At 35.1% G+C, this 23,821-nt stretch overlaps 1 protein-coding gene across 1 annotated transcript in view; it reads left to right on the top strand.

The window, feature by feature from the left end:
* The first annotated feature begins 21,310 nt into the window (after positions 1 to 21,310).
* The window catches only part of LOC109212914 (transcription factor ILR3), a 4,283-nt gene continuing 1,772 nt past the window's right edge, over positions 21,311 to 23,821 (top strand). The window contains exon 1 of the mRNA XM_019376642.1: positions 21,311 to 21,628. Within this exon, the coding sequence (XP_019232187.1) occupies positions 21,492 to 21,628 (137 nt within the window). The 5' untranslated portion in view covers positions 21,311 to 21,491. The remainder of the gene's footprint in view (positions 21,629 to 23,821) is intronic.

Below are 23,821 nucleotides of genomic sequence, written 5' to 3'. Positions count from 1 at the left end.
CTTGTGTGTTATGAGAAGGGGGAAATTAGTATGGACCTTTGAAAGGTTATTGGTTTAGTTGATATGATCGGGATCGACTTGAGGTCGGTGGATGAATTTAAATGAGAATATGGGCTCTATGTCAGGCCAGTTGTGTTCATTTCAGTAATGTGCTCCTTGTGGAGGAGTAGTCAGGGTGTTATTTCGCTGTCAGATATTTCGTATAGTGATACGTTGCGCCGTGTGAGTTGTGAGACGGCTTGAGAAATTGCTTACGTGTTGAGGATCCGAGTAGAAATGATGTTATATGAGCCAAAAGGCTCTTGGGATTCAGATTATATATCGCACCTCAGTTGTGCTTGGGTTTCGTAGCTTATAGCGCTACATGTTCCCTCAGGGATGTTATTATGCACTTTGCGTGCTTGTGACCGAAATTCGATATTTTATTGTAATGAGCAAATTTAGCTCGATGTGCAATCTCCTTATGTGAGATCTATGTTTGGATCGGGTTGCGCGCCGCAACAGTGTGATGTTGAGTATAGTGTTCTATATGCTATTTTCGTGCGTCTCGCTTCCTCTATTTCTAAGGAAAGTCCGCATTAGTGCGGGAGTTAGGTAATTCCTTCCAGAGTTTGTTTTCCTTTGGTATCGCATTCTAATTGGTAGCCTATTGGCACGTTGTGGCATCACATGAGACTTTTGATTATGTCCGGGGGTGGCTTATTGCCTGAGCGGTTCGTACTGGGTGAGATGGAATCATTGGATTCAGGATCAGTGCAATCTAACTATATGGAATATATATTAAGGAGCAAAGATCACGATTTGGTTCAGAATATGGTGATGTTTCTTGTCAGAAGTATAGACTCAATGATGGGTTGACTCGGTAGTTGATTATGAATTTCTGCACATCTCTTCCGCTGTGGCGGTATTGTAAGAGTTAGAGTAAGACCGGTGTATGTCATGAGGTGCAATGGGAGCATCAGATTCGTGGAATTTCGACTAAGTTGATCAGAAAATGTTATTGTGGTCCGGCGAGTAAAGTGATGCAAGGTGTGAATTCAGCGAAGTTAGGCAGTCATGGTTGGGTACAGCGTGTGGTGATTGATATGGTGTTCGTATGTTGGAAGCAGGCCTGACAGAGAATTCCGGATGTTGGAATTGGGCTCTAAGGCCTATCTGCTTGAATAAAAGGAAATATCTTCAGAATTGATCGAGCAAATGTGCTCAACTGAGTCGTGGTAGCACGGGAAGGTGCATGAGGTGTTGGACAGTGATTTCAGACTACTTCAGTGTAGTTCTCAGCACGTTCGAGGACGAACGTATGTTTAAGTGGGAGAGAATGTAACGACCCGACCGGTAGTTTTGAGTTCTAGCGCTCCGTTCAGCAGCCTGAGGCCATGAGCAGCTCCATTTCGGGCATTATGACTTGTACGCGTGGTCGGAATTGAATTTTGGGAAGTCCAGAGTTGATTTGGAAAGAGAATTCTCATTTCGGAAGCTTAAAGTGGGAAGAATGAACTAGGATGGGATTTTTGAGTAAACGACCTCGGAATCGAGATCTGAAGGTTCCAACAGGTTCGTATGATGATTTCGGACTTGGGCGTATGCCCAGTTCGGGTTTTGGATAACCCGGGAGCGTTTTGGCGCCTATTGTGGAAGTTAGCATTTTTGAAGAATCTCATAAGTTTGGCTTGAAGTGCATTTCAGCGTTATCGATGTCTGTTTGGGATTTCGAGTCTGTGTATAGCTCCGTATGGTGATTCTGGAGTTGGGAGCGCGATCGGAAGTGAATTCGGAGGTCCGTAGGTCATTTTGGAGCCATTTGGCTAAAGATAGAAATTTGAAGGTTTTTGAGAAGTTTGACCGGAAGTGGACTTTTGATATCGGGGTCGGAATCCGATTCCGGAAGTTGCAGTAGGTCCGTAATGTCGAATATGATTTGTGTGCAAAATTTGAGGTCAATCGGACTTGATTTGATAGGTTTAAGCATCGAAAGTAGAAGTTGGAAGTTCTAAAGTTCATAAAGCTTGGATTGGGGGGTTGATTCATGATTTTAGCGTTGTATGATGCGATTTGAGGCCTCGAGCAAGTCCGTAGCGTGTTTTGAGATTTGTTGGCAGGTTTGGTTGAGGTCCCGGGGGCCTCGGGTGGATTCCGGATGGTTAACGGATCGAATTTGGAATTTGGAGGAGGGCTGAAGGATCTGGTTGCTAGTATTTTCGCTTCTGCGGTGGGCTAACCGCAGAAGCAGCCCCGCAGAAGCGGTTTTTGGTCAAAGGTTTGAAGGCCGTAGATGCGGTCAAGGTTCCGCAGAAGCGGGACCGCATCTGCAGAGATCTGGTCGCAGAAGCGGGCGAGGGCATCGTGGGGAGAACCGCAGATGCGGTCATAATTCCGCAGAAGCGGGACCGCATCTGCGGGAGGCGTGACGCAGAAGAGAGATTGGGGTGGCCCAGGGAGGACCGTACCTACAGAACCGCAGAAGCGGTCGTTGGACCGCAGGTGCGAAAAATGCAGGGGCAGAATGATTGTTTAAAAATCGGATTTTGGCCATTCTTCTCTCATTTTTCACTTGGCATGGGCGATTTTGGGAAGCTTCAAGAGGGGATTTTCGTCATCAACGTTAAGGTAAGATATTCCCACCTATATTGAGTTAAATACATCAATTATGTATGGATTTAGACTTGGAAAAATGTAGAAAAATTGAGGTTTTGGTGAAAAACCTAGAAATTTCATTCTTGGAATTTAACCACGATATTGAGTATGGAATTTAGTGGAAATTATATATTTGAGTTCCTAAGGTCATGGGTAATCTTTCTTTGAAAAATTTCGGATTCCGGGCACGTGGGCCCGAGGGCGTTTTGGTCAACTTTTCGATCGGAGTTAGGAATTTCTATAAATTAGATTGTAATGAATAATTGAGCATATATTAATGGATTTGCGTAACCGTTGGCTAGTTTTGGAGCGTGGTGCATCAATTAGAGTCTTCGGAAGGGAGTGGAATGCCGGTTTGGACCTTCGGAGCGAGGTGAGTCTCCTTCCTAACCTTGTAAGAGGGAATTGTCCCCATAGGTGAAATAATTGATTATGTGCTCCTATTTGCGGGGGCTACGTACGCACGAGGTGACGAGAGTCCGTGCGTAGCTACTATTATACCATCGTCCGGGTAGCTAGGGCCCAAAAGCATGTTATACTTGGATTATTTATGAACCTATTGATAGCTTGAATTGCTTAAATCACCTTGGATCAGTAAATGAATTTAAAAGGAGATTAAACACCATTTTTTTTCCTGAATTGTTAAAAGAGAAATTGTTTTATTTGGATAAATATTCCCGATAAGTTCTTAATTGACTGATTGAGCATGTATCTCTATGTGTACCTGCGTTGCATGCATGATTCGCGAGCAGGGTATGTGTTTATTTATGGAACGAGCCGAACGCCTCGGCAGATTAAATAGATGCATCTATAGGCGCGTCGTCGACCCTCGGCAAGTGCACAGTTTATTTCTGTTGGATCGGGCCGTCGCCTCGGTGTGATTTGCGCATGTTATATTGTTGCTTGAGAATTTTAAATGTGAAATTTGCCCTCTGTGGCTTGATATAAATTGATAAGATAATAAAGAGTAAACCTTGAAATTCCTTGATTATTTGTCGAAGGTGTTTACCTGTTTTCTGGCTTCGTGAATTAGGACTGCTATATAAACCCATGATTTTCTCACATTTTTAGTATATTGTCAATTGACCTCTAGTAAGTGTCGAAGTAGACCATCTCGTCTCTACTTCTTCGAGATTAGACGGGATACTCAGTGAGTACACGTTGTTTACGTACTCATACTACACTTCTGTGCAGTTTTGTTGCACAGGTATATTTATCTCTAGCAGCCCACTGGGCATAGCAGCACGGATGATTCGGGGACTAGGTGAGTTGCATTATTCGAGGCGGCCCGCAGCTAGTAAAGTCCCTTCCAGTAAATTATATTTTCTTTCTGTCCACTGTGTTCCGGACGGATGTTGTATTGTATTTTATTTCCTTATTAGTAGATGCTCATGCACTTGTGACACCGGGTTCTGGGATGGTATTAAATATTTTTGTATTGATTGCTAGTATTTAATTTGAATTGAAGCAGTTATCTTTTTACTTATGAAATTTAAAAGGAAAAATCTTGGTTTTCAAAATTGTTAAAATTTGGAGTTTAATTAAGTATTTGGTTGGCTTGCCTGACAGCGGTGTCCGGCGCAATCACGACCCTTAATGGAGTTTGGCTCGTGACATATAGCTTTACCCCTTGATTTCTCCACCAATCCGCTCGAATCTAGTCACAATTTACTAAATTACATTAATAATTGCTAAATGAATCATTCCCAATGCATGAAATAAGTTTTTCCCAAGTTTTACCCAAAAAGGTCAAAAATGCCGTCGGGCCCACGTGGTCAAAACCCGAGGTTCGAACCAAAACCCGGTTACCCATTCCCCCACGAACCCAAATATGTAATTTATTTTGAAATCGGACCTCAAATTGAGGTCCAAATCCCCAATTTTTTGAAAAATCTAGGTTCTACCCAAACTACCCAATTTCCCCATGAAAATCTTTGATTTGAAGTTGAAATTATTTAGAAGATGTTGAGGAGTGAAGAAAATAAGTTAGAAATCACTTACCAATCGTTTTGGAGAAGAAAGTTTGTTTGGAAAATCGCCTCTTATGTTTTGGGGTTTTGGAAAGTGTAAAATAACTGAAATTCCCGTTTATTTATACCCCTCTGAAGCTCCCTGTGCGGACCGTGCAAAAAGGACCGCGGCCGCACAGGCCTCCCTGAATACCTGCAGATCATAGCCATGTGCGGACCGCACAAAGCCGACCGCGGCCGCACAGCATCCACCGCGGACCGCTCAAAGGCGACCGCGGTCGCGCTGGCCCCTCCGCGGCCGCACGCGATTTCTCCCGGACCGCGCTGGAGGGTTCAGAGACCTGCAATATTTCCTGAACCTGCAACATCTGATCTTTTAAGCCTAAGGCATCCCGGAGCCTACTCGAAACTCACCCGAGCCCTCAAAACTCTAATCCAGGTATACACATAACCTCAAAAACATCTCACTAACATATTCGTGTAATCAAATTATCAAAATAACATCATGAACATCGAATTAAACCTCAACATCAATGAAATTTCCAAAATCTCCTTTAAAACATCAAATTCCCGCTTAGGGTCCGGATTACGTCAAACGACGTCCGTTTTCAACCAAACTTTACAGAAACATCTTAAATCACATATAAGACCTGTACCGGGTGCCGGAACCAAAATACGGGCCCGATACCAACACGTTCTAATCAATTTTCATTTCGATTTTCCTTAATAATTTCAGAAAAATAATTTACTCAAAAATTCATTTCTCGGGCTTGGGACCTCGTAATCGATTCCGGGCATACGCCCCCGTCCCATATTTTCCTACGGACCATCAGGGACCGTCAAATCACGGGTCCGGGTCCGTTTACCCAAAATGTTGACCGAAGTCAAATTTATTCATTTTAATATCAAAATTTAACATTTTTCACAGAATTTCACATTTAAGCTTTCCGGCTACGTGCCCGGACTGCACATGCAAATCGAGGCGACTCTAAATGAGGTTTTCAAGGCCTCGGAAGCATAGAATTCATTTAAAACAGGTGATGACCCTTTGGGTCGTCACAAAATATCTATTATCTATAATAAGGTAATATGAAAACGACATATACAAAAAACTCAAATTCGTAAATCCTATGTTTTTAAATGATATACACTTTCTTCAAGAATGCCATGAAATCAATACCTTATATTATGTAAATATCCTATTTGTTTGGACAGGTTCAGTAGAATTTTACATTCTATATGAATATTTTAATGTAATTTTTTCCGTCACAGATTCAATCCAATACTTTTTTTTTTTTATCAAAACTGTTTCTGAGCAAGCACCACACATAATACATTGATATTAATGACAATTTTGTTTTTATATGAATATAAATTGATTGTAAATCTTGAAGTTGAGACAAATTCATGGCANAAATAAACCAATCACTAAAAATTTGTTAATCTTTGATATATAGAAAAACTCTTTTTAAGAAACTTAATCCAACATGTATTGGTCTACTTTGAGAAATTTGTAAAGGAATCTATTACTCATACTTAGTAAATAATAGATTAAAAGTACACTCTCATCCGTATTATTAGAACCATTTCATTATCATCTATGATCAATTTTTATTATGTAAAAAGAAAGATATTCATATAAACCCTTGGATCTTTATTTTTTACAATAAGATTTTACATTGAAAAATATTGTCATTTAATTATTTTTGTATTATTTAGGACTTTAAAATTAAAATTATTTTTGGTTGTTAAATCTTTTCTTATTTGAATAGATAGTAACTTAATCTTTAGAAACATAAAATATATTTTAGCTTTATATGTATATAATGAGTTAAGACTTTAAAGAGTAATAATAATTTTCCACTTCGTTTAAAGTGTCATAAATGTCAGTAGTGTATAGTACTAATTTTCCTTTTATAGTAGCTTTGTAAAGATTTAAGATTCCTAAATCAAGTAAAACTATATCCCTTCTCCAAATATGATTTCAATTCACACACCGCAACTACAAAAAAAGAAAACAATTAGACACGTTTGTAGAAGAATACAGTTTCAGAGTGTTGTCGAAGAAAAAGTAGGCGGTGAGGAGTAGAGTCCAAAACGATAAAGTCTGAAAAAGAATTTGACCCAAAGTCACACTATAGGTTCGGCGTATGTGTAGTTTAAATAGAAAAGAAATATAAACTTAAATAATTTATAATTATATCCTTGACTTATATAAATATTTAAGGTCATAAAAGTCAATTAATATTTCGGGGATATTTTAGTCGTTCAACATTTAAACTAAATTATTCGTGCTTTTATAATAATATAGATAGATAGATAGATATCGATATAGATAATTGTAAATCATCTAAGGCTGGAACTCTTTTCAGATTTAAACTACACATATACCAGATTTTTGGTCAAATTCTTATGGGAATCCTAGCTCAACAAACCTACAAAAACATTTTTTTCGTTGCTTAAATTGCCTATGATGTAAAATTCTGACAAATTACTGAGTCCAAGTCAAATACTGATATAAGAAAAACTATTATACATGAGCTAAGCTGCTAAAGTCGAATATGAAGGAAATTTGGATTAATTAATCTAATACACACAAACTTACTATACCACATTATTTTGCCGCTCTTGTCAGCATAAATAATTAATTGTAATTTTTATTATTTTTTAAAGTAGTCTAGCTAAAACATGTATCCCGAAGATAAAATACCTTCATAGGATAAGGTGATTGTAAATCAAAATAATTAGTAGTGAAAATATATATTTTTATATTAATATCTTTGTGCAATCTTTTGAGATATACACGATGACTCTCTCGTGCTTTCTGATAAAAAATTTGAGTGAACCATTTCAGGCACGGGGAAATATACTTCTGTAAATTTTTGTGTAATTTTATATTCTTTTACAATAAAATAAATATTTTAAAATATATGCGTTTAAGAATTATTAGAAAAAAACTTTTGTGATAATTGACACACGATAATATGCAACTCAACACGGGTATTTGAAAAAGTCGGTATTGAGTCTCAAATAACATGCTCATATATATATATATATATCCCATAACAATATAAGGTTGAGAATGAAAAAAGAGATATTTATTGGAAGTTATTAGAATACCTTCTCAAAAAGTAATGCCAGCGAAGGCTCTATCTTTTTTCTCTCTCTATCGTTAACTACTAAAATTATTGCATAACAAAAATTAGTTCATATGTTGCATACTTTGATTGGTTTTGCAACTTTAATGTGTAATTTGTGATGCCAATCTTTGATTGTGTAAAAATTTTATAATTAATATTTATGCATTTGAAAGCTTATTATTTTTTATATGCGTATTATATTCGACATAAAGTATTCGTGCAACGCACGAGCATAAAGACTAGTATATTATAAAAATATGAATATTAAAACACTAAATGTTGAAGGACAAAAATATCCCAAAATATTAATAGACTTTTATACCCTTTGAAAGCTAAATTAGTTTTAAAAGATATTATCCTAAAGGACGAAATTGTAATATTAGTAATGTTGTCATTCTAATTTTACTTGGACAATAACATCGGACGAAGAATTTGCATGTCCTTCTAACTCTATCTAATTAAAAGAAAACGCACGAGAGATATAAACCTAATCAATCACAAAATCTATATGACATTCTATAACTGCTTCATTATGTTCATTAGTATTCCAATGTTATTTATAATTTATTACATCTACCAAAGATGTGCTAAAAAGTAATTAAAAATTGATGGGATATGCAGATTCCAGAAATAAATTTTGTTGTTCACAAAAGAGCATAAGAAGTAAATCCACATTTTTGAATAAAAAAAATTATATAGTGTTTGAATAACGAATTGTTTTTAAAGAAATATAATCAAAATCATCAAATCCGTTACTATTACAAATCGTAAAAATGGCGTGTAGTAGCCACTAATTAAGGGTGTCTTTAGTTTTTATCCACTAATTATAATGCTCGGCAAAAATAGCCACTACTAATAGGGAAAAGACTGTTTTACCCTTCCTTCATATGCCAAAAGGCCCAAAACCATTGTTTTTTCATTCAGAAGAGGGAAATTTGTAAGAGGGGAAGTTCGCGTGTTCTTTGCTGCTGTATGATCCTCGCATGCAAACGAGCTTCAGTTAATCTTTCTCCTTCTTCATCTTCTCTGTCATCTTCTCTGAATCGATCGATCTAACTAGTAATTTTTTTTAATGCATTTTTATTTCAAAAATCGATCGATCTATATGTGTAATCGCGTTCAATGCCCTGTCAAGTATGTGTGAAATTTCAAAAATGATCATTATAAGTTGATTCAGTGTCGAAGAAGTAGCGTATTTTTGTGATGTTGTTATTCAAAAAATTTTGGTGTTGAAATGTGTAATGTGTTTGTGGTTGATTCAATATATTTGATTATGTAAGGACATTTTATAAAAATAGTCGTAGAAAATCATAAGCTTACTGTGTTTCTGAATTTTTAGTTAACTGTGTTCATGAAAGATAAGGATCAAACGACATTAACTTTTGAAGTTGGAACTCAAAGTTAAGGACTGAGTGTCCTTAACTTTTGAACTTGAAACTTGAAGTTAAGGACTAAGTGTCCTTAACTTTGGAATTTGAAAGTTGAAGTTCAGGACCAAGTGTCCTTAACTTTTCAACCTGAAACTATAAGTTAAGGACTGCATGTCGTTAACTTTTTAACTTGAAACTTGAAGTTAAGGACCTAGTGTCCTTACCTTTTGAACTTGAAACTATAAGTTAAGGCCTGCCTATTCTTACCTCTTTAACTTGTAAATCTAAGTTAAGGACTAAGTGTCCTTTACTTTTGAACTTGGAATTCAAAGTTAAGGACTGCATGTCCTTAACTTTAAAATTTGAAACTTGAAGTTAAGGACCAAGTGTCCTTAACTTTTGAACTACAAATTTGAAGTTCAGGACCTATTGTCCTTTACTTTTCAACTTTAAACTTTAAGTTAAGGACTGCTTGTCCTTAACTTTTTTACGTGAAACTTGAAGTTAAGGACCAAGTCCCATCTTTGTTTTCTTTTTCCTTCTTTGTAGTGTGATAATGGAAGGAGATCGTGTGTTCAAGTTTGATGATTGGCGTAATTTTATGGTGTATTGGAAAGGATATTTACAGTATAAGGAAACAATTAAAAATTTATTGTCAAACAGTCAGTGGAAGAAGTTGAGGGATGATATTTTCGGCAACTTCTTCCAATTACAAAGTGTGAAGTTCTGTGGTAAACTTATTCACTGTATATTGCTTTCAGAAATTGTGAATAATGACCCTGATTTGATGATATTCAAGGTATTTGACCGTGAAATTAAGTTTACACGTGACGCATTTCATGTAATTACTGGTTTGAAGTGTTATTCCTCGCTGGACATCAAAGGTTTACATGAGAAAGAGAATAGGCTTTCGAAAGTCTATTTCCCCAGAAAGGATAGAATTGAGTTGGGTGATTTGTTTAATTTTATTTCTAGTCACCCTCATGGTACAACTTCGTCATTTGTAGGCAGCGATGATGATGCTGTAAAGTTGGCAACAATTTATTTTGTTGAATATGTTTTGATGGGCAAGCGGATGAATAGGAATGTGTCCGAGCAGATAATAAAAATTATCGACGATGATGTACTCTGCTCTTCTTTCAATTGGGGCTCTCTTTCTTATGACACGCTATTAAAATCATTGAAGAGTTGTTTGAAGCCGAATGAGAATGAGATTGAGAAAGAGAAAGACAAAGATAAAGACAAGGATAGCTACACTATACTTGGCTTTCCTTTTGCCTTTTGTGTTTGGATTATGGAAGTAATTCCTATTTTTCAGGAAAAACAATTTGTGAAATTCCAAGAATCTGGTTATCCTCGGATGTTATGTTATTCGAAAATGAAATCTCCACAGTTTGATTCTCTTTGTAAAAAATACTTCCATAATGAAATGTAAGTTAATGTAATTACTAGTTATTTTTTTGTTTATTTGTTTTAGTTCTGAAAACTTATGTTTACTTTTTATCATATAATAGTTGTATAAGTTGATCGAGGTGTCACCATTTATTCATGTTGAAGAAGAAGATACAGAGCCTCTTAGTGTGGAGGAGCCAATTTCACAATATCAAAGCTCAAGGCCTTCTTCCACACAATTTGATGAACCCATACTTAAGGAATTTGTTAAAGTATGTCTTTCTGCCTTTGAATAGCATTAGTTTTTTATTTGATTATTTTTTGCTTACGACACTTTTTTTTATTTTTTTTGATTTAGAGATTATCAGAGAGTTTTAAGAAGGATCTGCAAGCTGAAGTTACCGGAATAAATCAAAAAATAGTTGTAGCAGAAAAAAAGATTGAGAATGAAATCATGGTAATATGATTAATTTCAGTTAGTCCAAGTTCAGGACTTTGTGTCCTTAAGTTTTGAACTTCAAACTATAAGTTAAGGACTTTCTGTCCTTAACTTTTGAACTTGGAATTCAAAGTTAAGGACTGCCTGTCCTTAACTTTTTAACCTGTAATTGAAACTTAAGGACTGCCTGTTCTTAACTTTTGAACTTGGAATTCAAACTTAAGGACTGCATGTCCTTAACTTTTGAACTTGGAATTCAAACTTAAGGACTGTCTGTCCTTAACTTTTGAACCTTCAAGTCAAACTTAAGGACTTATGTCCTCAATTTTTCAACCTGTAATTCAAACTTAAGGATTGCCTGTCTTTAACTTTTGAACCTGTCCTTAACTTTCTAACATAGTTTCTTTCTCAGGATTTAAAGAAGACTCTAGGATCAAAGCTTGATACTTTGTTGAAGATTTATGGGAAAGCTGATGAAAGGAACATAGAGAGAGAATCTAGTGCTCCAATTAGAAAATATGGAGTTGAAGAAGATATAGAGCCTACTGTTACAATCATCAAAGATGCAGGCGGTGATGAACGTGATGATATGGATGTGGATGCAGAAGTTAGTATGAAAGCGATTTTAGAGATGCACATCTAGATGATGAAACTGAGAAACGTTACTGATATTGGGATAGGTTAGATATAGATTTTGAATTTTTTTCGTTGAAATTTATATTCAATAGAGAATACATATTAACTTTTTTGTGATTACAAATATTTGTAGAATCTATTGATGGAGTGGAAGTTGAAGATGTAGGAGAATGTCAAGACCAGGAAAATCCAAAAGAGAAAGGAGAAACAGAAAAAATTTGTAAATGTGGATTGCAATCTCAGGAGGATTTAGCAAGTCCATTGGGAACAAGTGTCAGCGAGATTGTATGCAAATGCTTAGAAGGAACATATGATCTGTCTACACCTCTGTCATACAAAGAAAAATTTGGAGTTCAAACTTGTGCCAATCAAGGTTAGATAAAATTTTCATTATATATTGTATTTAGTTTTAGTGAATTATTAGAATGGGTATTAATTGCAAATGTTACAGAATCTTTTGAAGCTGCAAGGGAAGAAGCTGGAGTGGAGTATCAAGAGAACAGTGGAGTACAATCTCAAGACGTAGAAAATACCGAAGGAACAAGCAGAAGTGAGATTGGTTCCAAATGCATAGATGCAACATGTGATCTCTCTAGACCTCTCTCTCTTAACGACAATATTGGAACCCAAGAAAATGCTAGTGAAGATAATGATATAATTGGGATGATCTTGACTATTGCAAATGGTTAGACAGTGTTTTTTTTTAATTTTATATATGTTTGTTTTAATCAAAGATTATTAACAAGTACTAATTGTGTTAGCTCTTATAAATATTTTTGCAGAATCTTGTGAACAAGCAACTGAAGCACATGGTGAACAATTGCAAGATAAAGAAAATGTGCAATTGGAAGAAAAAGAAAATGATGCAAGCATTATCTTAGCTGAATTGTCTGTTGAAAAAACACAAGAAGGTAGTGTGCAGAAAACAGGTACTGATCAAAGATTATTAACAAGTACTAATTGTGTTAGCTCTTGTAAATATTTTTGCAGAATCTTGTGAACAAGCAACTGAAGCACATGGTGAACAACTGCAAGATAAAGAAAATGTGCAATTGGAAGAAAAAGAAAATGATGCAAGTAATATCTAAGCTGAATTGTCTCTTGAAAAAACACAAGAAGGTACTGTACAGAAGACAGGTACTGATTGTGTCCTAAATATTATATTCATAATTGAAATTTTGTCTCTTCATTTGACGAGTTACAGCAAACTAATATATATATATATATATATATATATATATATATATATATATATATATATATATATATATATATATATTACTGGCAGAGGACAACAATGATGAAGCTCTTAACCAATATACGAGGAAAAGAAAGAGAGATAGTAATTGGGCGTTATGTGTCCCGTCATTTTCTATTCTTACTTCTTACTCCTCCAAGTACACAAATGAGCATTGATGGGGCTTTGACTATGGAGGTTGAAGGAAATGTTGAAGAAGAGCTTGGTCGAGGTAAAAGGAACAAGAGCTAAGTTGACAGTTGAAATCTCCTTTTGATCAGGAAAGAAAAGCAGGAACTTCGTGGCAGACAATCAAAAATACTCCGAAGAGTTCAGGCTGGATAAAATCACATATACTCGTAGGTGTATTTTTCATTATGCCACAGAAGAATGCAAAATTAATGAAGAATTCATTACGTGGTTGCGCAAGGAGAAAAGGAGAGGTCGCAAAAAAGAGTAAGTCCCTTAATGTATTTCACTACGTCCTTAACTTCTGTTATTGTAAGACTAATTTTAGGACTAAGTGTCCTGAACTTTTGAAGTTGTAAGTCAAAGTTCAGGACCATGTGTCCTTAATATTTCGAACTTGTAATTCAAAGTTAAGGACTGCTGTCCTTAACTTTTGAACCTTCAAGTCAACTTAAGGCTGTCGTCCTTAACTTTTGAACTTCGAATTCAAGTTAAGGACAGATAGTCTTAAGTTTTGAACTTGAAACTATAAGTAAGGACCTCATGTCCTTAACTTTTGAACTTGATACCCAAAGTTAAGGACAAACAGTCCTTAATTTTTGAACTTGAAACTCAAACTTTAGGACCAAGTGTCCTTAGCTTTTGAACTTCTAATTCAAACTTAAGGACTGCATGTCCTTAACTTTTGAACTTGGAATTCAAAGTTAAGGACAGACAGTCCTTAAGTTTTGAACTTGAAACTATAAGTTAAGGACCTCATGTCCTTAACTTTTGAACTTGATACTCAAGTTAAGGACAACAGTCTTAAGTTTTGACTTGAACTCAAACTTTAGGACCAAGTGTCGTAGCTTTTGAACTTCTAATTCAAATTTAAGGACTGTCTGTCCTTATTTTTCATGAAAGGCTAAGTTCAGGACTAATTCTAACTTATGAAATATTTTCAAAATTTTCAGGGGACAAATTGATGTATATGCTGATGATAATGGTGTGAGGAAAAATCCCTACAAATTGTATCATCAAAAAATCAGTAGCAAAATGTTCTTCCTTGAGTTTTCAGATAGCAGATTTGTACTTGATGATAAGGTTAGATAATTCACAAGGCATTTATTTTTTTATTCTTAATTTATCATTTTTTAATTATTTTATGACTGATGGATTTGTTTTGTTTTTTGCCTTTTTATGAAGCATATTGACATTGCCCTATATTATCTGAGAAAGAAGGAATGCTACCACCCTCACGATCATCCTTTTCGTTGCACAACTACTGATATTCTTTTTGATAAATATATGGTGCTTGTGTATAAAGATTTCAGTGAAGATGCTACTGATGACTTTTGGTGTGCTGGTGATAATCAGATGTTTCTGACACCATATACGTGGGGGGACAGCCGTAGATGTGGAATTGCTTGGACAGAAGTTGACAAAATATTTTTTCCATGTCGGCTTCCTTCAGAAGATGATAATGCTGTGACACACTTTCTTTTGGGGGTATTGGACTTGAATCAGAAAAAGATTGATGTATACGATTCCTTATACAGTGAGTCATATGAGGCAGGAATGAATCACATGGAAATGTATGCACGCACGATCCCCCACTTGCTAAAGTTTTCACAGTTTGACAAACATCATAAGTCTTTTGGAAATGTCTTCAACAAATTTGATATTCAACGGCAAAGATCACTACACCAAATTGGATCGTACGTGTTGTTATTTGTTATATTATTTATATGTACTTTAGATTTGTTGTTTAATTCACTGCATATCTTACATTTCTCTTAGGACTGATTGTGGTGCATTCCTGATCAAATATGTTGAGTTGCTGATGATTGGAAAGGATGTGGAGAAATTCAAACCCGAAGACATAAAACACTTTAGAACAGAACTTGCTGCAAATCTTTGGGCACATGGTGAATGGAAAAGAAATTCTGGTTATGATACTCCACCAGAAAATGTTGGCGATGATTATGAGAGTGAAAATGAAACTTGCTGTCCAAAGGAGTTGTAGTTTAGTTTTAAAGAAAGTTAGTTGTGGATGATCTTTTGTATAAAATTGCTGTAAAGGATACATATGAATTCTGCAAGTTTAAAAAATTTCTGAAATATTCTGTAAATTCCTAAAAAGGCACTTATATTTTGTTGGCATAGCGTAATTTTTTGTCACATCTATGCAAAATTACAATTTCAGAAGTTATATCAAGGCATCATGTTATTAATTTCTTTGTTTCTCTCAAGTGTTGATTTGTCCATTGAGTTTGTTAGTATTAGTTCATGACTAAGTGTAAGTGAACTTCAAATTCAAAGTTAAGGATCAAATGTCCTTAACTTTTGAATTTAAAACACAAATTTAAGGACTTTCTGTCCTGAACTTTTGAACGTGTAATTCAAACTTAAGGACTGGCTGTCCTTAACTTTTGAACATGTATTTCAAACTTAAGGACTCCTGTCCTTAACCTTTGAACTTTGAACTCAAAGTTAAGGACTGCCTGTCCTGAACTTTTGAACGTGTAATTCAAACTTAAGGATTGACTGTCCTTAACGTTTGAACCTGTATTTCAAACTTAAGGACTCCTGTCCTTATCTTTGAACATTGAACTCAAAGTTAAGGACTGCCTGTCCTGAACTTTTGAAGGTGTAATTCAAACTTAAGGACTGGATGTCCTTAACTTTTGAACCTGTATTTCAAACTTAAGGACTCCTGTCACGTATAATTCAAACTTAAGGACTGCCTTCCATAACTTTTTAAGCAGCAAGTCAAACTTAAGGACTGTTGTCCTTAACTTTTGAACTTAAAACTCAAAGTTAAGGACAAACAATCCTTAAGTTTTAAACTTGAAACTATAAGTTAAGGACTTCCTGTCCTTAACTTTTAATCTTTGAAAATAAAGTTAAGGACAGACTGTCCTTAAGTTTTGAAATTGTAAGTAGAACTTACGGACTCTTATCCTTAACTTTTAATCTTTGAACTTAAAAGAAACAAAAACAAGGTAAGAAGAAAGAAATTTTGAAAATTCAGACATCTGCTCAAGTAAGAATAATCTAAATGAATCCAATTTATAGCAAAAACTTAAAAGAGTTGATAAACATAAGTGGATATATCTACTATTCTCTATGCTTCCTTGAAAATAGATGGACTGCCGGAGAATATATACAAGCTGTTCTATTATGACCAATTCTACTGCAACGACCACGTTTGAATGTTATTTTTGATGACTCGGTAGCTGGAATATGCCTTTTCTTCTGCCTTCTACCTGGTGGCACTTTGAAATCTGGAGGTTTAACAATTTGTGACTTAACGCTCTCTGGTACAATCCAAGAATCAGTGTGTCCTACAGGATGTATTTGTCTTTCATATGTTTTCAGCAAAGACTCCTTTAAGTACCAGTGCGAGCAAAAGTTGGACTTCTTGATGTTTCTCTTCTCGATAGTTGCAATTGCATGTATGCATGGTAATTCATCAAATTGAAACTGAAAACAATCACATGTTCTTTTGTTTAAGTCCACCAAGAAAGTTATTCCTTCTTCTTCAACTCTAGAACGCCATGAATCAACAGGGAAGACCTTCAATGTTGAAAAATTATAAGTTAGTACATTATGTTAAATAATATTAAAATCATAAGATAAACATAGAACATAATACTTACATTCAAAGTAAATGCTAAATCTATTCTTTTCTTCAATTCCTCCTCTACCCAACAAGAAACATCATAAAATGTTCCTTCTGCTTTATTTCTTCTTTCATAAAACCAATGTTGTAGCTTCACTTGAATGAAATCCATCATTCCTAATATAGGCAGCTCCCTTGCTTCTAATAGGACAGAATTCATTGACTCAACTATGTTTGTTGTGAGCATGTCATATCTTCGTCGTGGACTACAAGAATGTGCCCATCTTTCCGGTGGTTCTTCCATCAAGTACTCATAAGTCTTCTTATCTACTTTTGCTATATCTGACATGTATAGGTCAAATTCTTTGCGCCTGTATACTCTTGCAGCACTTTGGAAAAGTTTTATGACCTCACTTTTCACCTTCCTTCGCTTTAGGTTCTGCTCCAAATGATAGATGCAAATCCCATGATGGCTTTCAGGATATACCTTTGCATGCCATTTGCAATAGCTTGATGCCTGTCTGATAAAAAAATTAAATTCTCACGGCTCCCAATTGCATTGCGAAGCTGACTAAAGTACCACTCATAGGAATTGTTATTTTCAGATTCTGCTATTCCAAAGGCTAGTGGGAAAATTTGGTTATTTGCATCCTTTGAAACTGAAATCATTAAAACACCACGAAATTTTGACTTCAAAAAAGTTGCATCAACATCAATCACTGGTCTACAATGATTCCAACCAGCTATTGATGATCCATATGTATAAAACATATAAAGAAACCTGAAAATACAATATAAAACAAGGTTAACAGAAGTTAAGGGCAGGTAGTCCTGAACTTTAGATTACAAGGCTAAAAGTTAAGGACAGGCAGTCCTTAACTTAGAGTTTGAAGTTATAAAGTTAAGGACATGCGGTCCTTAACTTTGATTTCAAAGTTCAAACTTAAGGATAGCTAGTCCTGAACTTCTGGTTACAACTCAAAAGTTAACAAGGTTAAAGACAACATGTCCTAAATTTTAGAAAACGTACTAATAAACTTTTTTTTTGATTGTTTACCTGTTGTTGTCGTCTATCTTTATGTTAGTATAAGTTCCCGGGTTTTTACTTGTCATCATATACAAGTATGAAGACAATAATTCATAATTCTCTTCGGGAGTTCCTCTTATTAAAGCGGAAGCATGTTGAATAGCACGCCACGCCTTGTGATATCCAATGTCTAGTCCATGCAATTTTTGCATCTCTGCCATGACAAAAGCTGGTGTAACTTCAAACCTTGGGTCCCGAAGATTGTCGATAATGTAAGCACTAATCAACTTTGAAGTAGCATGCCTTTGATCTGCTTTCATAGTGTTAACAGAGCAGTCATGCTTTTTCTCAATCTTTACTATCTTGAACAGTGTTGAATCTTTAATTCTGAAAGCACGCACACACCAACAACACCTATCATCATTGCATTTCAACGAATATCTTGTTGAGCTTGATCTAACAACCTTGAACTCAAAATGTCCTTTAATTGCTATATTGGAAAAACAGTTAATTATACTCTTCTTCTTGTCAAATACTGATCCGACTTTTATTTCTTCCAACGAAGCATTTTCTCTTAATATCGTAGTTGGGGATTCTTTTTGTTTCAAAATTGATCTTCGTCTAGTTAGTTGAGTAGAGGTTTTTTCAGCAACTTCTTCGATTACCGGTGCACTCTCTAAGACTTGAATACCTAGAGCTTGTTCATTGTCAATCTCTATAATGCTTTGTCCTTCTACTTGAATAGAATCATATGTTTGAAGCACCTCTTCAGTTATTGGTTGAGCTTCATCCATATCTATTTCCATTATCTGTTGGCATTTGTCTTGATTGTCATCTTGAGTTTCTCTGTTGACATGTGTTTGAAGCACCTCTTCAACCATATCTATTTCCATTATCTGTTGGCATTTGTTTTGATTGTCATGTTGAGTTTCTGTGTTGACATGTTCATTGCTTGTTGATCCAAAAACTCTTTCCGAAATATCAACAATGAAACGACCACCCTTGAAGAGTGAATGCGTTTTTAGTAACTCTATACATGTGTGAAGATCTAAATCTTTGGATACAAGCATTCCTTTGCTTGTTCCAAGGTTAATATCAAACCATATCACTGCTTCAAACTTGTGTCTATCCAATTCAATAACCTCAAAGATCTGTTTAATGAAATCTTCAAACCGAATTGACTCAGGTACTAGAACAAGCTTTGTTTGATTATCAAGATATTTATAGTCTTCAGTCCATCTACCATTAAAAGCAACTATAATGCATATTGTTTCCATCCTGCAAGTCAAGAGAATGAGAAACTCAGGACATATTTTATAAAGCAATCCTTGTATAATTAAGAACAGGTACTGTAAGTTCAAGACCAAGTTAAGGACCAAGTGTCCTTAACATTTTAACTTGGAATTCAAAGTTAAGGACTGCCTATCCTTAACTTTTGAACCTGTAATTGAAACTTAAGGACTGCCTGTCCTTAACTTTTGAACTTGGAATTCAAACTTAAGGATTGCATGTCCTTAACTTTTGAACTTTCAAGTCAAACTTAAGAACTCATGCCCTTAACTTTTCAACCTGTAATTCAAACTTAAGGACTTCCTGTCCTTAACTTTTGAACCTGCAAGTAAAACTTAAGGACTTCATGTCCTTAACTTTTGAACCTGTAATTCAAACTTAAGGACTTGCTGTCCTTAACTTTTGAACCTGCAAGTAAAACTTAAGGACTTTCTGTCCTTAACTTTTGAACCTGCAAGTCAAACTTAAGGACTCATGTCCTTAACTTTTCAATCTGTAATTCAAACTTAATGACAGGTTTTAACTAATAAGTGTAAGTTAAGGACCAAATGTCCTTAACTTTTTCAATTTGAAACTCAAACTCCAGGACTTAGTGTCCTTTACTTTTTCAAAATAATTTGCAAAACTATGACAGTATGTCCTTAATATACAGAAGAACATCAACAAAGTTAAGGACATTGTGTCCTTAACTTTTTCAATTCAATTTGCAAAATGAGGCCACTATGTCCTTAATATTATGTGCTCAATTTTTATAGAATTATCATAGGAGGCGATGTCCTTAACTTTATCAATCCAGAAATTCAAAAAAAAAATATTCAAATTTCTACTTACTGTATAAAAATCAGTAGAAATCGGAAAGAGTATAACTATGTCGATCTAAACATCAATAGAAACACATAAAAGTATAACTTACTGTAAAAATATGTCGATTTTTGGATGAGAATGTTGAATTTTGAAATCGGAAGAGAATTTTCTTCAATTTCGACTATCACAGTGAAGTGCTGCTGCGCTGCTGCTGCTGCTGCTCGTTAATGTTTTCGTAGGTATAGGTTATAGCAGAAAGGTATTTTCGTCCAGTCAGGTATAAGTTTATTAAACCAGTGGCTAAAAACTAAAAACATTTAAAACACTGGCTTTAAAATAAAGACAGGTACTGTTAGTGGCTAGTTGTGCACTTCGGCCTTTTATATCTGAAGGGGCCCAACATCCAAATGGATCCTAACTAACCAATCATAAGATTGTGACATTCTTAAAGAGGAATAATATAAGATCAGCATACCAAAACTAACCAAATATAGTAGAATAAAAAATCTCAATTATTCTTGTTTAGTGGCTAATCGCAACTTGTGCGACTGCTATTTAATTTGTTCGAGTTTATATATAATTAAATTAATAAATAGGTTCCACTTCATCCTAACCAGTCAAGCTCAATATTTCTGCATTTTCAATGTCATTCACCAATCCTAGCAAAAAAAAAAAGCTTTTCGACAATAGTTACCTGAACTCTTCGGATATACTATTGGTGTATATCTTTATGTAGTATTACCGCGGTCTTAAATTAATTATGTTACTTCTTCAACCGTTCAACGGTACTTTGGCACCTCTTTTAACCATATATAATTAAATTTTTCCAAAATTTACATTTTTTCAATCTGATGAAATTGAAATTTATTAAGAACTATAGATTTTATGTTAATAATTGTGCTTAAACTAAATGAAAGGAAATGAATCTTATATATGTACAATTTCCAAAAATAATATGTAGCTTGCTGTGGTCTACATCATCTCCATAATTTTGTATTGTTTTGGATAGTGGTACTACCAAAGGGCTTTTAGGCCACTTATCTTCAACCCTTATGCATTACTATTAGCCAATCACAGGCTTACAACTCAGCATAGTTTCTATCTTCATTATGCAACCTACACTCTACTTCTTGATGTTAAACTTGTAATTATAAAGGTTTCATAGACAAATTAACACCCTCGTAAGGAAACTACTCTTTTCATTTCTAATCTAATATAGAAATGTGTTAGACTCATAAAAATAAAGATAACTGATATTTTATGTCATTAAGATTAGTATTATAGATTTTAAGAATGCATGTCCCACAATAAAACAAAAGCTAAGTTACTAACTAGCACAGCACGAAAAGACTTCCTCTCATTATATATAAATTTTCTAAAAATGATTTTATCTACTAAAAATCTAAAGTTACTAACTATTAAATTTTCCTAAAGTTAGATGTACTTTATACCGTGTAATTTTGTTAACCAGTCATTGTCAAATTTTCGTCACGATAATGACTAACGGCACGTCCAAGTTGGTAACGCGTAGTCACTAGAACACAAAAATATTTAAAAAATAAGAAGAAAAAAAACACGCAATTCCATTATGCGGAAATAAAAAAACAAAATACTGAATTTTCCCCAATCGTCAAATTCCCAATTCCTTTTCAATCCAAGTAGCAATTGAAAACCCTTAGTTGTAAATTCCCCTCCCAAATTTTCCTCCCGCCAGGAGCATAGCATTATTCCCCTCTTTTTTTCCGGCGACTGATCGGAGATGGTTTCACCGGAGAATACCAACTGGCTTTATGATTATGGGTTCGAAGAGAGTGCTGTCCCTGATTCGAATTTCTCAGCTACTGCATCTGGGTTTAATTGGCCCATGCAAAACTTGAATGGTTCAACAAATGTTAGGTATTTTATTTTCTCAATTTTTTGCATTTTCTTATGTGACTCAGTAAAGTTAGGATCTTTTAGCAGTTTAGCTGATTATAAATCTTTATTTTTTCCATGATTTAGAAAATTTTGGGTCATGATAACCCGTTTGACTGCAACTGTGCTTGTCATCTATGTGCCGTAAAGTTTAAACCTTTAGGGATTTTTACGTTGCACACTAGGAATTTCTAATCTTAGGTTTTAGTTTTTCAGCTGTCTTTTCTGGTTTTAGTTTTGGGCCCAAACATAGTCTAACTTGGCATGATGGATATTTTGAACATTTCACATTTGTATACCTCTTTACTTTATCTTATTGTGATTTGATGGCACAGTGATACTTTAGTGTTCTTCAGGTCTAAAGTTAGGATTCTGAAAGCAATTCATTTTTGTCATTTTCCGGACGAAAAGTTAGTAAAATTTTGGAAGTAATGGAGTTCCACTATCTTATCTACAGGTGGTTAGTAGAAAATACATCTGTCTAACGAAAAATAATTCTTTACATAGAATTATATGTATCTTTTGGAAAAGAATTTAGAGGCCGACCTAGATTCAACTATAGAATTAAGATAGGAATGCTGAAAGTGTCCAATTACCTACAGTTTCCTCTTTGTCCGAGTTGAGAAGGTAGAAACTTAATGGTTTTCAGCGCAAGCTACTATAAGTTTCGAAACATCCAGCCCTTAGTGGTGTAGCAGGTTAAATATATAATACTACTGTCGTAAAACTGAAATATTTGACTTGTCTTCCCTCGCGTGTTACCTACTTTCCATCAGAATCCTGCATTTCGCTTACTGAAGTGATGACATCATCAGAATCTGGTAGTAGTGGCAGTGATTGGATAAGAAACAATGCAGGAGGAGGATGTACTGAAGATGGAGGATAGGGAAATACTTTTAGCACAGAGCATCTGATGTACAGAATGAGCTGAGCAGATATTACCGTAGAAATGACGACAAGGTTTGAAGGGAATAGGCGAAAATATTGATAAACATCGTTAAAGGGAAGTAGAAAATAGGAAACACTTAAACTCAATGTTGTCAAAAGCGAAAAGCTCTAAAAAGCGCTCTAGGTCGATAGGGGCTTTAAGCGCAAAGTGCAACTAAAATGCGGGCTTTAGTAAAAATAAGGCGCAACTAAAGGAAAAATAAAAATACATTATGTAGTTCAACAAAAAAGAAACAAATTTACTCATAATATTATCCTCAGCAACTAATACACTTATTTGGTGATAATATTTGTTGTTTAGTAGTGTTCAGTTCAAGATAGAACTCATGGGCATTGAGGCACACACTTTAGTGACTTGCCTACACTGAAGCGCAGCTTAAGCGAGGCGAAGCGCCCTCCTTGAGCTTTTTTGAGCTTCAGGGCTTAAGCACGCATTAAATGAGCCTTTGACATCACTGCTTAAACTAGGAGGATGCTATATTTTGGTGAGAACCTTGATGGCAGTAGATTGAGGAAAAAAAATTGGTACCACTTAACTTATTGAGAGCGAAAGGAGGAAATTCTAAGAGAAGGTGCAGAGTAGAAAGAGGAACAGATTTGGAGACGAAAATTAGAGGAGAGAAGTGTTTGGATATTTAAAGATAGACTAAAAAAATGAAGAATATAGAACCAACACGAACCAGTACTACTACAAGAACCAACACGACAACTAAGCCTCAATCCGACACTAGTTGGGTCAGCTATGAATCCTCTGTATTGATCCCACTCTGTTTTGACCCATTTTATTACAATATTGATAGTATGTCTTCAAAGATAATTTTGCACCTCACAGTTATCCCAACACTATATCGGAAACAGTCTCTCTACCCCTCTGGGTATGGATAAGGTCTAAGGTCTGCGTACACACTACCCTCCCCAGACCCCATTGTGAGATTATATTGGGTTGTTGTTGTTGTTGTACACTTATCCCTACACTTACATTTAGAATGACATATATTTCTAAACACAGTGAAGAAGCTCCTGGTAAATGTTGGACCTAATGTAATCTAAAGAAGCTCCTGGAAAACGTTGGACCTAATGTAAGCATACCAACACGAGTAAGCCTTAATCTCAACTAGTTAGTATCGCCTGTATGGATCTTTTGCTTCTACTAGAAGAACCGTAAATTAAGCACGAAATGGAAAAATGTTCTTTAATATTGGCTAAAATTGAGCCATGCTGGGGGGG

The sequence above is a fragment of the Nicotiana attenuata genome, unplaced genomic scaffold (genome assembly GCF_001879085.1).
Source record: "Nicotiana attenuata strain UT unplaced genomic scaffold, NIATTr2, whole genome shotgun sequence".
Classification (NCBI taxonomy): domain Eukaryota; kingdom Viridiplantae; phylum Streptophyta; class Magnoliopsida; order Solanales; family Solanaceae; genus Nicotiana; species Nicotiana attenuata.
Note: the sequence above shows the minus strand (reverse complement) of the source record. Positions and strands in the feature narration are given on the sequence as shown.